At 46.0% G+C, this 16,163-nt stretch overlaps 1 protein-coding gene across 2 annotated transcripts; it reads right to left on the bottom strand.

Annotated features, from left to right (window-relative positions):
* Nucleotides 1-364: 364 nt before the first annotated feature.
* Nucleotides 365-13,169, bottom strand: SMARCE1 (SWI/SNF related, matrix associated, actin dependent regulator of chromatin, subfamily e, member 1). 2 transcript variants are annotated; one of them, XM_065749192.1, is made up of 11 exons: nucleotides 13,150-13,169; nucleotides 12,643-12,693; nucleotides 12,036-12,079; nucleotides 8,984-9,088; nucleotides 7,028-7,108; nucleotides 5,780-5,911; nucleotides 4,090-4,261; nucleotides 1,986-2,158; nucleotides 1,758-1,859; nucleotides 1,044-1,254; nucleotides 365-627 (listed from the first exon to the last, which is right to left on the bottom strand). In XM_065749192.1, exons 2-11 carry the CDS (start codon nucleotides 12,647-12,649, stop codon nucleotides 419-421), a joined length of 1,236 nt encoding a protein of 411 aa, XP_065605264.1. In that variant the 5' UTR covers nucleotides 12,650-12,693; nucleotides 13,150-13,169; the 3' UTR covers nucleotides 365-418. The 2 variants fall into 2 exon arrangements, with proteins under 2 accessions (XP_065605264.1, XP_065605263.1); XM_065749191.1 differs by lacking the exon at nucleotides 13,150-13,169 and having other exon boundaries at nucleotides 365-630.
* Between the last annotated feature and the right edge of the window lie 2,994 nt (nucleotides 13,170-16,163).

Raw genomic sequence — 16,163 nt, 5'->3', positions numbered from 1 at the left:
TTCAGAGGGCTTCTGCTCACAGCACAAAGTGTGGCACCTCCATCTCCTTCAGCCACGAGGGAACAAGAAGGGCCCTGAAAGAAGACTGCTGCTCCTGTGGCCACTTAGTTAGAAAAAGGGGAGAAATCCTGATTTTGTTATTAAAAACAAAACCAATACTGTCACTTTGGGAAGAAATTCCAAACCATCATTTCTCTACATATCACACCACTGTGTGTAAGTGTGAGATGTTTTCTGTTTGTTTTAAGACCTCCTCTGCCCCTGAAATGCCCTTTAGGTCACTATGCTGATAACAAGTGTTACTAAAACCCACTTCGGGAGACACACGGTGCAGACAAGAAAGATACAGAAGCTGCTTAGCACATTTTCAACCAAACCAGTACTTCATTAAGAGGACGCAGATGAAACAAGTCACTGTTTATTCTTTCTTCTCACTCTCCTCAGTGCTGGGGTCTGCAGGAGGCTCTTCAACTGTTGCACTGTTGCTCTCTGAACCAGTGTTGCTGTCGCTGGTTCCCTCCTCTGCAGTGCTGTCAGCCCCCTCCTGGCCGCTCTCCTTGTCATCAGGGGTAGATGTTCCCTCTTCACCATTCTGCTGGTTTTCTGCGCTCTCTTCTGGGTGAGGCTCTTCTGTAATAAAATACTTATCAGTGTCATTTATATACAGATATTATTTATTTAGGTGGTGCAGTTAGAATTTAGGAATAGAACGTAGTAAATCGGAGTATTTCATAGCAATTACTTGTCACTTAGGGTGTGCAGGAGGAGGCACGGCTCCCACAGCCCACTCGGTACTCGGCGGACGTGGTGCTGCCACGTGGCACCCTGAAGTCTCCTGCAGCTGCCTGAGCTCAGGAGTCAGGCACAGGAAAGCACCGTGCCTCGTTCAACACTTAAACTAACACCTGTGTCCACCAAGACAACTGTTCTGGACGTTATTCTGGAGTCCTTTCTTCCTCACAGCAGAAGCGTGGGGCACTCCCCCTGGCCACGAGGAGCCTCTGCTCCTCTGGGGATTCTGAGGTGGTTTGAAATGCAGTTACCTGTCTCCATTGGAGCGCTCTCCTCTTCCTTCTTCTCCTCCATTTTGTTAGCTGCCTGCTCTTCCTCAGCTGCTGTGTTATTCTGACTGCGCTCAGCTTGCTCAGCTGCTTCCTTTTCCCTTTCCTCCTGCCTCTTGCGAGCCTGTTCCTCAGCCTGAGCAATTTCAGCTGCGATTTTTTCCATATCCACTTCCACCTTCAAACTGCATAGCTAGCGATTAAAAAAAAGCTCTTTTATTGCTCCAGTTACATTGTGAAAGACAAAACATCAAGAAAACTGAATGACTGGTTCAGTATCTCTAGATGCAGTACAACTACTGTGATTTGAGTAAGTATGTATTACAAGATTCAAAAATTACAGAAGCGACAATATAATAAAAGCTAGAGAAGCAATCTAAACCTTGCTCCTGGGTGCAGCCCAGGGCACAGCCATACGTTCCCCACAGTGGCCCTGGGCTGCCTTCCTTGATCTGCTGCAGGAGCCCGAGGTGCTCACACTGCACTGCCTGAACATAACCACTGCAGGTCACCAAAGGAGCGTGGATCCAGGCATCCCATGTGCCTTCCAGCACCCACACACTGCACCAGACCTAGGACACTGCCATCGTCTAATTATAAATAAGTCAGTACTGCTAAATGGAAGTGGGCACAGTATCTGTATGGCAGGTAACGAGTAGACTGCTCAAAGTTAGTGGAGAAGAAGGAGATTTGTACCCTTTTGAGCTCATTGTTAAAGGATTCTGTGCTTTCCAAGAATTTCCTCTTCTTCTCCTGGTGACGCTCCTCAATCTGCAGCAGCTCAGCTTCCAGTTTACGCTGGAAATGTAATAAATGAAATGGACAAAACCATCCAGACCAACATTTACATGCAGCCATGTTTTAACACTGTTACGCCAAAGTGTTCTCCTTGATCCAACACCCACTCCCATCACTTATCTTTACCTGGTGAACCATTAAGGACTGAACCTGGCGTTTCAGAACTTGCATTCTTGCAGTAGTGACAACGGAGCGGACATCAGGAACCACGCTTTCACTCAGGATCTCACTGATGAGACGATGGTTTCTTTGGAAACGAGCTGTGGCTGTGTGCTTCATCGAAAACCCATCGTCGTAGTCTGCAACAGGAGTTGGCAGTACAACGGCTTTAATTCCCCAAAGCAAGCACTGAGATTAAAGAGACTGTACCCATGCCACCACGGATTACAGAACCGAACACTGCCTTCCTGTGGCACAACGTTCACACTAAAACACCTCACCGAAGAGCATCAGCTACTGAGGAAAGGAGCGTGCGGATCACAATGCCTTCCACCTCAGCACAACTACTGCTGCTGTTCTGTGTGCATCTCCCACACAGAAATTTGCACTGACCTAGTTATTTACTGTGCATTTTTAGATTTCCACATTAAGATGGGCTATTAGTATACTGAATAATGAAACCATTTCTGATTAACCGAGGTACCAGAACAATATTCACTGACGAAGACTGTAGAATACTAACAGAAGAGGGATTCCCACTCCTGTGTACATCGGTGCTGTACTAAAATGACACCTGAAACTACAAAGCATGCTTCCTACATCTAGCAGCACCCAGAGCTTCGTGCCTGTAGAAGACAAGGCTTGCTGTGCTGACTTCCTGCCCAGGGAGCAGCTCAAGCCCTTCAGTCTAATGAAAATCAGAGTCAGGCTCCCCATAGCAGAACTGCTGCCCGACCCCCAGAAACACAGCTCAAACTAATGAAAACTCAAAGCAGAGTGATTAAACAGCACTGACATCTGGTGAGGAAGAAACTTCTAACAAAGTTCTGTGACTATAGCTCACATGAACTGAGTGTGAGGAGCAGTTAACTGGTGGGTATGAACGGCCTTTCCAATTGATGTCACACAGAGAAGTCCTGAAGCTGAACTGAATTCACAGTGCATTTTCTTAATTTTCTTACTCTCCAACTACTCAGAAACCAATTAAGGACAGTCCCAGTATTCATGGCAGCTTTCATTAAGCCAGTTACCTCCTTTACTTTAAAGTGCTACGTTCAATTCTCATTGAGATATCTGATATTGTGAAAAAAACAGTGGGAAGAAAACAAGACTTGCAAGGGGCAAATATTAATTGGTCTCCTTAATAAAGATCTTCTTCCTCTTTTAATGATATTCCTACAGTCCCTGCAATCCCAGTGACACACAGGGCAGCACAGTGCTGCCACAGGAATGACTTTGCTCTCATCCCAAACATGAATGGATGCAGCTGGGTGCTGGCACAGCTGGCTCTGCCTGCATTCGTTCTGGCCCACATAATGTGGAACAGAAATTAAAGCCCAAAATGTGAGCTGCTCGGAACACTGAACACGTCCACATAAATTGTGCAGTTACCTCACATGGGAAGCCTCTGTTGCCACAAGCTTTATCTCAGGGTGTAACTGAGATTTTTCACCCTCAGGTTTCAACAAGTACGTACTGGGTCATGAATTTAAAAACAGATCTTAACTGCACGAATCTGAATGCTTCCCACTGGGTGGGGTGCATTTCCTTGCAGTCAAATAAACTTTCAGCATTTTCTCATCAACTTGTCAGTAGTGAGGATAACTCTGCTCTGAACAACCTCAGATGACATCTGTTGAACGTTTGAAGTTCAGGTGCTCCTAAACATACCAGAACTCTGCTTATCAGAACGATGTGCTTCTGGTACGAGGCACAGAATTCCACTCAAGGTGGATTAAAGAAAGCTGCTCATCACTGGGTAATTTGTTTGTTAGAGCTGCTGCAGTTTTAAGCAGACTGATTCCTTCTGAACTGTCCGCATTACTTCGCACACAATTAAGGGCTGCAATACCATTTATCACTGGCTTGCCACCTGTTTTGGGAGTGAGACAGTCAGCTGCTAGCTACATGAAATAAAACAGAGCCATGAGAATTAGTACTGAAGGTACTGAAATAAGAGGAAGTCACACTCATCGGCAGGAAGGCTACACAGAAGGAATTTTCTCTATCTGTTGTGTGCTAATGACCACACTGTCTCCCTGGACGTGCATACAAACTGCTTTCTGCTTACCATCTGGATCTTCTGCTGGCTGTATGCTCATGTAAGGTTCACCTTTCTCCATGCGTGACTGCCTCTGTCGGCTCTCTTCTTCTAACGCAGCCTCAGCACGACTTTTTGCATTGATGTAGGCAAGGTATGCAGGAGAGTTATGGTAGGCCTTCATGGACTCATTGTACTCTATCTGAAATGTGACCAACATCGTTTGATTGCACCGCTGGACAATTTCAGACCTGACACAATGAGGTGTAACTCAAAGCATAGCTATACAGACATCTCTTCTGAACTATGTGACTGATACACAGCCAGACTCTCAGCTTGAATTTTTACAAATTAGAATTCCTTGCACAGACATCCAGCCCAACAGGCACTGGACTTTTGGGTGTGTTTTACTGCCTTGAGAGGTCTTAAAATCGCTTTATTTTTGTTGTTTGAAGTCAAACTTCAGAACAAGGCATTTATCAAATGAACTCTGATAAAAATGAGTTGACTTAAAATATTCTCAATAATCCTTTGGAGTTTTAACTAGGTCTTTCATTTCGATTTCTTCTCTTTCTTTATTCCAGAATGCCATGAGCCAGTTTCCAAATAACTTATGCTTTTGTGTTCTTTGATCCATCCCTGCACTGGGATGATACAGAGTGCTGCAGCCAGACTACTGGTAGCAGGACTGCATCACTGTTTTCACCTTCTCTGAAATATTTTCTCTTTGAATTGCATTTTTTCATGTCACTGTTAAAATTTGCCTAGTCTAGAATTTGTACGGAGATTTGAGGTATTTCCAATGCACAATGAGATCATCTATGATCCTGGTACCAATACCTAAGGGTGTCAGTTTCTTTATTATTAGGACTGGAAACCTATCTAGGCACTGTAAAAATATAAACAAGATGGCCCCTGCCCCAAGGAGCTTACAATCTAAACAGTGTTACCAAGTTAAAAAAAAAAAAAGGAAATTCCTTAATTTGGTTTCAACTGAGAGCATCCAGCTTGGAAGTACTTCTCTACTGACTTAGAATAAAAGCTCCAAGTTCTCAGGTTTGAGCAGGCTGCGCACAGGATGCCAACCAGGCTGAACTACAAGGCAGCGGGTGGACAAGCTCCCCTTTGTAGTTTAGGATCACAGTAAAGTCTTGTTAAAGTCCTCAACACTTACCAACCTAGACACGTGGCGTAGCCGTCATCTTTTGTCACGAAGATCAACAAAAAACAAAAGCACAAGAAAACCCTAAAAAATGGTATCAATTTTCTACTAAGAAACAAAACACTATGCCACAGCGTGGAGATACACCAGATAATAGCATGGAAACCAAACCCTACGTGACTGGAAGTCTCTTATGAGCATGTTCATGACTCAATAGCAGTAGTTGCAGAGCACCACTTTTGAGAGAGGATTTTGGTGCTGAGACAATCTTTTCAACACTGATGTTGTACAATCAAATCCATTCATTAAACAGTTAAAATCGGCACTCAATTATAAATACTTCATTTTGAATTGGGTCTAAAAACTGACCAGTCACAGTTGATGTACAGTTATTAAAAAAAAAATCTAAAAGACGTCAGGACATACTTCCATTAAGTTACATCTAGGGGGTCTCGTGAATGCCTCATACACCACTGCATGGGTAAGATGAATTTTTCTTCTCAGACCAGTTCCTAGAAGAATCAGCTGTAATAAACATCCCAGATTTCTTCCATTTACCTTTTCAGCTTCATATTCATTCAAATACTCTTGCTTCTCTTCATCAGTGAGATCTCGCCACATTCCTCCAATAATCTTGCCAATTTCCCATAACTTCAAATCAGGATTGGACGCCTTCACTTGGTCCCAGACCTTAACAGAAACAGCTGGAGCTTTACTAATGATATCTAAATACTTCCAAATTAAACATTTTATATTGTCATCTCAGAGTTCTTTCTGGAACCACCATGAAAAACAGGATTAAGTTAGGAATGATTCTGGCTAAACTATCTCAGTTACTTTCTGGGGCAGGAAGTCAGTAGGAGGTCATCTACTGAAACGGGCAATTGCTGGAATGGCTTTGGTTTCATGAGAATATTGCCTTTAACCCTCTTAATTCTCTTCTCAAATGCACATCGCTGCATCTCTGGGAAAAAAAAAGTGCTACTGAGTACACACATCCAGCAGTAGATTACGGTAAAGAGCACTGAGCTTTTCAGATCAGAATGCAACATTTCAAAACACTTTTCAGTCTTGCTGATCAATTTGAGTTCCAACAAGTTCTGACTCCACCAAAAAGGTTTCTAACTTTACAGGGAAAAAAATCAAGGAGAGAGCTGCCAGTGTTATTTCTTGCTGCGCCACTTGACCTTTTTTTGTTGCTGGTTTTTTTTGGCTTAGGACAGATACGCTGGTAAAGATACTTTACCAGAAGTGGAAGGATTTCCTTCTGGCTCACCCGCTTCAGACGGGCTCACACGCCCTCCCCATGCCCAATCAGATTTCAGACTCCACAAGGGTCTCTCTCCTATTTTCTGTCAAACAGTTCAGAGAACAGCGAAGTAACCGTTGCCACAGGCTAGGTTGGTGAAGGAGAACATGCAAAGTCCACTCATTGCTACTCTTCAGTCCAGCTACAGCACTGTACCAAGCCCAGTATACCGCAAGGAATAGTTCCTTTATACAAAAAGTTCTCTCAGTAAGTCACAGGAACTTGTGAATGTGGCAGGGTGGATCCTTGTCAGCGGACAGCGGCAGTAAATTATCATTTTAGAGAAAACTTTTCCCCCCAGAAACTGGCAACTGTAAGAACAGACTACTGCTGCCAGGATTCTGCAGGGCAATGCATCTGTTCTGTACAATTCCCTTAAGAGAATGTGCAGGCTGTTAGGAGTAAAAGTTTAGAAGCTGAAACTAAGACAACAGCAATAACGTGTTAGCACGTACAACGGTAACTCTTGCTACGACTTGTTCGATACCTATACCCACCTTCCGGCTGTACCTCATGTAGGGCATCAGGGGCTTGTCTGGGGGCTTTGGGGGCTTTGGGATGGTAATACCAGAGGAAGCCTACGGAAGAAACGAAGAAGTGCATTTGTTAATGTGCTCAGCACACAGCTTCCACGCGCGCCAGCTCTGGGAAACCATTCACTCTCTCACAGTTGAAAGAAACAAACATCCCCCACCCCATTCCAGGAAGGACGCACCACCCCCCGGCCTGTGAACAGGTCCAACAACTGCTCCTGTCAACTGCTCGCTACAAAGAGCAAATCCCCCTCTGCAACAGATCCATCAGTGTGCGTCATTTGCCTCCAAGCTGCAATTATCCATGTTAGCCTCTGTATCTCTGTGTGCTCTCATCTTCCTTCCGGTCTGCACAGTGGTAAGAAGACCCTGAGGAGTGCTGCTGAAGGAAAGCTGCTGCACACCCCGCTCCCGTCCCTCACAGCACTCCTGGCAGCTTTGCTCCCCTCACACAATGACCTCTCAGCCCAGCTCTGCTCTGCAGCCACTTAACACGTGTGGGCAGTTACATTACACTGTGGGACCACCTTTATAAAAATGGAAAGCAGTTTCAAGCTTTTTCAGGATTAAGGAGATTAAGCAAATACTTGAAATTGGCCATGAAGGCCAAGCGTCGTATTCAGCTTTCCAATTGTTCCTCTTCATGGTTTTATTTTTTGCTGAATTTATGGAGTTCTATGAAACAATGCATACAGAACTGCATATAGATATAGATAATGTACATGGAGTATATGCATTACCAAAATGTATACATATATACACACACAGATGGATTTGAAAAACATTAACGGAAACTGTTTAATGCTTTTAAATTAAGAGGGATTTCAAGACACCATACATATATTGATATATGCATGGCAGAGAAAGCTGTGTATGCTTATGACATACAGAAACAATGAGAGTCCTCAGAGGAAACCTAACTCTTAACTTAAGAAAATAAATATAGGCTCAGACAGTACGTTCAGTCGAGTTCCAGCTCGTATGGGAAGGCCTCCTCTGTAAGCACGTTAACAAACCCGATGAACTCACACATGAAGTCTGAAAGGTTTATAAAAGAGGCACAAGGAGAGAACTCCTCCCTTCAGGCACCGTATGTGCTCCTCCACAAAGCACTTCTTATACCACATTCCAAACTAAGCAGATATTTTGAAATTGAGAAAGTCTTAAATGAAAAACCTTATTATGATAATGAAAGGATTTATTTTTAATAGGGTTTTACTCTATTTCTGTTGTGTTAGTTATGAAAACTTTGTGCCTCCACCATCTGTCCTTTTCCTGAGTGCACCTAATGCTCAGGACTCGCTCTGTATTTGAAGGAAGTTGTCACCCTTCGTTTCACTTCACTTACTCCATCACAAATGATCTTAACATCCATTTTCCACACACCCACAGAATATCTGAAAGGATTCTATTTCATATTGCTATACTTTTGTTGAAACAACTGCTTCTGAACTAGGGACTCTGCACAGTTAAACCAGACTAAGGTTGGAAAGAAAAACAAAGGCTCACATTTCTTGCACAGCTCTAGTATGATGCAGCTACTACCAACGATCCCCGGTCTGCAAAGCATTCCTCCTCATTTCTGTGTCAATAACTTTGCAGTTCCCTCCCCCCAGGAATCGGTTCCTGCAGAACAGACCTTCCCTGGGCATGCAGTGGTCACTGAAGACCACACAGTGTCTCCTTGCAGTTCTGCATCACACGATTCCCACACGTTTTTCCCTCTTGAACAGAAGTCCACTTTTTGGTAAAGGGTTTCAGAGTGAAGGGGAAGGGGTAGGGTTGGAGAGTGAAAATCAGAAGTAATCTTTTGTTCCTAGGAAACGAGGCAGCAGCCAGGATTCAGAAGAACCTAACTCTAAAGCCATTTCTGGTCAATGCCTGTTGTTTGCCGGATGATGTAATAGTTGATTCTCCTACCGTGACCCGGCTGTTGGTGCCCGGGTTCCCTCCCAGCCTGTAGTTGTTGTAGGCCAGATGGCTGTATGGATTGTATCCCACAAACCCTGGTGTGCTGGGCATTTGCTGATGGAAACAAATGAGACAAAAACACGAATGAGAAATGAGCTCAAACGAGGAAAACACATAAATGAAAATGAACTGCAATATGGCATGCAAAAGCAATCAGAATTTAAACAAGCAAATGAGGTGTAGTAGCAGTTGATATCTTCTCAACACACAGAACTTAGTCCAGTATAAAGCTATTAAGGAAACAGGAGCCCTTAGCAGACGTGTCACTACAAATTTCTGTCCAAAGTTAGTGGTTTTACTTCTGCTAAGTGCGTAACTGCTTCAAACAAGTATTCCACGAGTCCTGCTTGTATTTCCAACACTTAAACTACCAAGAAATTCAAGAAGAGTCTCATATCCGAACTCAGAAGGCAAAGTAGCACACAGTATAGGGGCAAAAAATCCCCAAGTCAGCATTTACTACAACAGCGAAAATCTCTGCCTCCTCTTCCCATCCTTTTGACTTCTGACGAACACGGTGTTGCCAACAAGCAGGGTAAAAGAATAAGTAAGTCTCCCAAAGCACCATCTGTGCATCAGCACTGGGAGCGGAAGGCTTTACTGGTGGTCTGCAGAATCAAAATATTTTGGAGAACTGCAGGGATTAGAAAAACCAAGCGAGGAGCATTCAGGGAGCCGCCGTCTGTTAGCTGCTGCAGGTGTCGGAGCTGGAGAAACACTGCAATGCAATCTGCACGTTAGAAACCACAAAGTAATCTTAGGCCACGACTGAACCAGAGGAGGTTTCAGCACTTAATCAAACACATCTTCATCCGTTCTTGTAGCTGGATCGATTTGCTCTCACCTCCAGTGATGTCCAGAAAATCTAATTTCTGTACACACAGATGATGGGTAAGCAGGGACTGTAATCAAGCATCAGAATCAAGCACTGTGAATCTCACTCCTGTACTTTAACTGCACTCTCTCTTTTCTTTATCCAGAATTCACACGGTGTTGGACAAAAAGTGGACCAAGCACCTAACAGTGACCGAGCTGCTCCCATCCCAGGTCACCATCACTCTGCAGCACTGCACCGGGTCTGTGTGCTACCTGCAGGGTCTCACACTCGAGTGCCACTTTGGTAAGACACATTTCAGCAATCTTCTAAAGCTATCTGCCCACTGTACCCATCCTAGATTACAGCTACAGAAACTCTGTGATTAAGTTCAGAACTCCAAGGATCCAAGGTGCGACAGACACAAACACAGAACACATAACCTGTAAGCTAAACTACATTAACTTGCAAGGTTTTCAACTGTGTGTGCACGCACCATAGTTGGTTTATTTCTGAACAAATAATAAAAGTATCCTTTAAAAACCAGCTTCGTACGTCCTACTGCAAAGCTTTAAAAAACTCAGTTGCAGCACTTGACAGTTACTCAGTTTCTCTGCCTCTAATGATGACACAGATGTTTGCTATTTAATATGATGCCATTTTATTACACTATAGCATTACTGTAAGATCTTAATTATAATCAGAGGACAACTGATCTCCATTTGCAGAGAAAGAAGTTGGCAGGAGGAGTTACGTGTTACAAGGCAACCACCCTGCCTTACACACAGACTTGTCACTTCAGATGCAATACTGCAGTCAGCCAGATACTGATACTCTGCTGACCTCAGGCCCTGGCTCAGGAGGGATAGGAGAGGTGTTTCTCTGCAGCTCTTCACAGAGCACTGACCATCTCAAGGACTGCAAGCAATTTAATCTAAAACAAAAGGTGTTTGAAAGACAAACAAAGCACGTTGCTGTTTTGTGTACACTGCTGAAGAATTTGTGGCTTGACTAAAGGATGCACCACCTCAGTATCTGCCATGAAGCAGTGCCTGTGTTCACACCATGTCCCAGGGGAACCACAGCCATGTGCACAGCTCCTGATGCAGGAATCCACGGGTAAGGGCACACGCCATCACATTCCTCCTAAAATCAGCACAAATCTACTGAGCTGTGTGCAAAATGAAAACTCTGAACAAACTATGCAAGACACAGTGTTTTATTTCTTTCTCTTTTTTTTAAGCATAACTTATATTTTACATGTTGTAAACCCTTTTGGGCCTCTTCAGAGGCGATCTATGGCAGAATGAAGCATCACATCTCACCTAACTGCATCCTGCACTTTCCATCCCGGATGCAGAGACCAGGGAGAATGGCCCTTGGTAACAGTTCTCAAAGTTCCTTTGCTAAAGAATTCCTCTATGGCATCTTTACTCATTTTTCTGCTCTCCTGTGGGTGCATTATTCCCAAAGCACAAGATCTGTGTTAGCTTCCAGGTGCATATTAGTACGTCAGGATGCTTTTAAACATGCACAAGTGCAACTGAACAACATTCAAAACTCATTTTCATGTTTTCCTAACTGGCATTCCATACCATCTGATGCTAAATTAGGACATTTTTTATGCAGTGGTCCCCAAAATATCAGTGTATTCATGAAATCTGAGTAAGATTACTATGAGTGTTTGCTTTTTATGACCCAACGCAACAGAAATTTGTGTTCTGCTGAAAATATGTTTTTGTGTTCCTGACATGTCCTGCTTTCGCTGGTCATTTGTGAACAATTTAAGCGGGGAGTTTTAGAATTAAGTGCATCAGCTTGTTCTTAAATATTCCATTATTCTGTTGCAAATACTGCAAATATCATTTCAGAGCAACAGTCAGCACTGCCTGCACGAGTTAAACCAGGCACACCAGTGAGTAATCCCAGTGACTGCTTATAAAAAAAGCCAGATCCTGCAGATGCTTAATTTAAGATGAAACCAGTTTATTCAGCTTCTTTTTTTACGCAAACTGTTTTAAAATTGAGATGAATTTAAACAAACATATATCATATTAATAATGAAATACAAGGTGTGTGTTTTTCCAACTTAGGAAGGTGCTGCATTTCCACCATTGTGGCTCTGGTAAGTCACTAATGGCTCTGTTACCAGGGATCTGTGTTAAGGACAAAAATCACTATACTTACGGTTGCAGGAGCTGGGGTAGGAGGTGGAGCATAAGATGGCCTTTCTGTTAAAATATAAATGTAAGCAAAGAAAACCCTTGAAAATTTGAATGAGTTTAAAAGGCAGCCACTGGGGCAAACATTTTAATGTGATTTACTAACACAAAGATCCTGCTCACAAAGACTTTGCATATCACTGGAGAGCATATGGACAGAAGAAACTGGAAAAAAAAAACAAGAAAAAAGACCACATCATTGTTACATTGCTGGTCTTTTACTTAGGCAGATTGAAGAATATGAGATGCGTTTATAGGCATGGCAGTTAAGAAGAGGGTAAGGAACAAAGGAGGGAAGCAGGACTTAACAGAAGCTGTGACAGCTGGATTTGCCATGAGACCAAACACTTGGGCTGCAGCAGTGCTTGACACATCCAGGTGGGCATCAGAAACAAGTGTAGGTGGAGCCAAGCTGCAGTGAGAGCCGACGGCACGGCAATTGGCCCCCGTGGGAGCCACGGCCACAGCCAGCTAGGAACTGCTGCTGTGCACAGGGACTACGGGCACTGCCTCAGAGCCTGCAGAACCACAGCTTTAATTCACCAAAGGAAAAAAAAAGTTTGAGAACTTACTTGACATTTTGATAGGCAATTTTTCAGCCACCTGACATTACATTTGTGTTTCTGAAAGACAAAAGAACACCGTCCCATCAAGCATTACACCTTCGCCTTCCCGAGCCTGCGATTCTGAGCACCGCACCATTCATTACAATCACTCCAAGCTCACCAGCTTCGCAAACAAAAGACTTCCTGCAAACGAAGGCGCTCTCCCCGAAAAACGACAGTTCTTCCCACGGGCCGCGGCGGTTCAGGGCTTCGTGTGCACGCGCGGCGCCTCCGGAGCCATTTCACGCAGCGCGCTCCCGAGAGCCGCTCCAGCCGCACGCAGACACAGCGCGCAGCGGTACCGCGCCGCAGCCCGGCCCCGTTTCCCGGCCCTTCTCCTCCAGGAACGCATTGAAGTTCCACCGCCACTCGGCCCCCCCCGCCGGACAGGTCCCTCACGCGGAGCCCCGCACACCGGGCCGCCCCCCACCGCGAGTAGGCCGCGTGCGGGGCCGCCGCGTGGGCAGCGCCCACCTGAGGTCCTTCGGCCGCGTGCGGACAGCCGAGAGCCGCCCCGCGCCAACGCGCGAGAGGGGACCGAGACCTCCCCGCCCCGCTCTGCGGGCCGCCCCGCGCAGCCACACTCACCGCTCCGCCGCCGCCGCCGCGTTCCCTTTGTTCCTCCCCGGGCCGAGCCGGCGGAGAACAGCGCGCCTGCGCGCTCCGCACTTTCGCCACAGCCACCGCCCAGCACCCTCCCGCGAATGTCCGGGTGGAGGGGGCTGCTCTGTTCGCCCCGCTCACCTCGGAGCCGCCGCCGGGCTCAGGGCCGCCCCACGCACCGCCGAGAGCGGACGGAGAGTGGAGGGGGTCGTGGCGAATCTGCGGAAAGCGTGGCACCGCCCCACCGGGACCGGGATGGGGCGCGGCGCGGGGTGCTCCTGCTCTCCCCGCACAGCGGGCGTCCCGCTCTGCAGCCGCACTGTCGTCGCACCTCGCCCACCGCGGCCACGGCGTGGGGCGGGTGGGAGCCGTCCTTCCCCACGTTCCTCTCAGTACTTTCCGCAGAGATGCGGCCGCGTTCCCCGGTGGCGAATCTGCGGCGGAGAGCGGTGTGGCGCGGCGCCTGTTGGTGCTTCGCGCCCGAGCGCATTTCGCGCCTTTTTCTCGTGAGGCGGCGGTGGCGGCGACGGCGGAGCCCGAATTAGCCTCGTAAAAAATCCCATCACCGAGCGAGAGAAAGGCAGCGGGGCTGCCCGGGCCGTCCGGGGGACTGAGTGCCCGCCTAGAACGTACAGCTCGGCCCGACTGTGGCTGAGAACGAGGTGTGAAGTCAGTGTCCCACACGAGGGCCGAAGCAGAGGTGATGGGGCACAGCACAGAGCAGTGGGTGCTGTGAAGGGCCCTTATGTGGAGGTGGAGCCCACAGGTGCTGCGCAGCGAGCTGTTACACTGCGGGAGCTGTCAGTGGCAATTAGAATTGAAGTCCAAGTTGGGGGTGGGAAAACGGTCATACGGCTGAAAAACAAAGCCCCCTGTGCCTGTAATGGACGGCTGTGGTGGACCTGGAGAATGTGGCAGCCAGAGAAGCAAACACTGAATGCCCTTGAAAAGACATGGAAATACTATTTTTTAAACACAAATAGACATTGCCTATATAACCCAAAAGGGGCAATAGAGCAGAGCAGAAGAAATGTGACATGATGTCAAGTTGCTGCAGTGGGCCTGCTCCCTCTTGGTGCCTACATCTTGACCCACTTGGCTTTTGTTCTTAAGAGAGCACACTTATAGGGGCAAATGAAAAGATGAGCTCTGCCCCAGCTGCTCACAGCTTGCTCTCCTGGGCCGCAACAGAAATTTGTGGCATTACAGCAGAATAATATAACTTCCATTTAACAACGGAAGGAATGCAATGACTGAAAAGATCCTCTGACAGCCAAATCCACACCCTTTTGGTCTGGCAGCTTCACCTGGGCAGAACATTTATAAGGAAAAGTTGAGAACACACTTCTAGAGCTGAAAGCTGTGTTTTGGCTTGGATTTGATTACTTCATGCATTCACTGCGTTGATGGTATTAAATTGTGCTTGGTGTTGATAGCATTAACTTTGCACTGGTTACTGAAATATTCAGTATAGTTACGTGCTAATAATTCAGAATTGTTTTATGTGTTTCCAAGGTCAGCAGTTTATTGTTTTCTTTGGTTTGCATATTTATTTATTTATTATTTCTGTTTGGCAGTGATAAATTTTGCCTACACTCAATTTTCAGTTTACTGTGTGGCATATGTACTCTTACCAGTGTAAGAGATTTGTTTATACTGGATCGTTCTGATCAGGGGGGTCCTAAGTGTTTGGCTCTTATCCAACTGTTTTAACGAGGACGTACATTCATGAGAGACAAGGGAGTTTTCCATCAGGTGTTTGCAGGTGCTGAGTTGCAGTGGCTGAGTAGCAGCACAGCAGTGAGGTCGTGGTGGCACTGGGATCCACCCGCAGCGCTGTAGGTTTGAGTTCAGCCTCAGTGATGGGTGGTCAGGGTGCAGTGCTGCTGTGAGTGCTTCTTGTGCCTGTGCACACCCACCCGCAGTTCATGCTGACACCGGTGGAGGTTTGGGCAGTTTATGAGCAAACAAAGTAAGCTCTTTACATTTGAAGGGAGGGATTTTGTAGGTAATGCAAAATGTACTCACCTATATAAGTACTGGAGGGGGAAAAAAGGCAGTTAAAACTAGGGTGTACACTCGAATCAGTTTGAGAGTAGTGGCAGTTCTTGATGCAGCTGAGGAGTACTGTGTCTGGCAGTCCCACGTGAAGAAAAAGCCCTTTGATCAGGGAAGGGTGGGCTGTCTGCAGGGCATTGGCAACAAACCCAGCTATTACCGTGCACTGCTGTGTTTTTCTATTTTTTCTTTTAGCCTCAGGTTTCACGATCGTAAAACAGGATAACTGAGTTTGTACTGCTGGTTTCCAACTTCAGTCAGAAGCTGAGTGTTTTAGGAGCTGTTGAGCTGAGTGTTAAAGTTGTGTGGATGGAAGGCAGTTCTCAGTGCAGGATAGCTCTGGATGTGTTGTGCTGCCACTGCTGTCAGGGAGATGGCTTCAGAGTGTGGATGAAGTAATGTACACAATTAAGAGCAATATTTTTTCTGGTTGCTTAAGCTTCCCAGGTGAGAGTGACTGCTGTAGATACACAGTAATATCAATGTTCTAAAATGATGTGTAGATAGTACTGCAAGATTAAGGCCGGGTCTGTGCTCTGTACTGTGCTGGTGAGGTTTGAGTCACTAGGGAAGACATCTAGAGTTGGGCTGTGGAAGAGAAACACCAAGTACAAAGTGCTGCGGGTCAAAGAATAAGCCAGATGTTCACTGGCCAAAGAAAAAACATGTCTATGGGTAAGGTGGTTCTGCTTTTGTTTACTGTGGAGCTGCCAGTGCCTTCTGTGTGCTTGTATGGTAATGGTGATGTGCCTGTGCAAGCTCTACCTGCATGAGCGGAGCTGTAAGGTATATGTGTTCACCCAAGTTTCTGTTATGTATTTACCTGC

Source organism: Cyrtonyx montezumae, unplaced genomic scaffold (assembly GCF_038088225.1).
Source record: "Cyrtonyx montezumae isolate F1298 unplaced genomic scaffold, pur_monq_1.0 scaffold_58, whole genome shotgun sequence".
In the NCBI taxonomy this organism is placed as follows: domain Eukaryota; kingdom Metazoa; phylum Chordata; class Aves; order Galliformes; family Odontophoridae; genus Cyrtonyx; species Cyrtonyx montezumae.
Note: the sequence above shows the minus strand (reverse complement) of the source record. Positions and strands in the feature narration are given on the sequence as shown.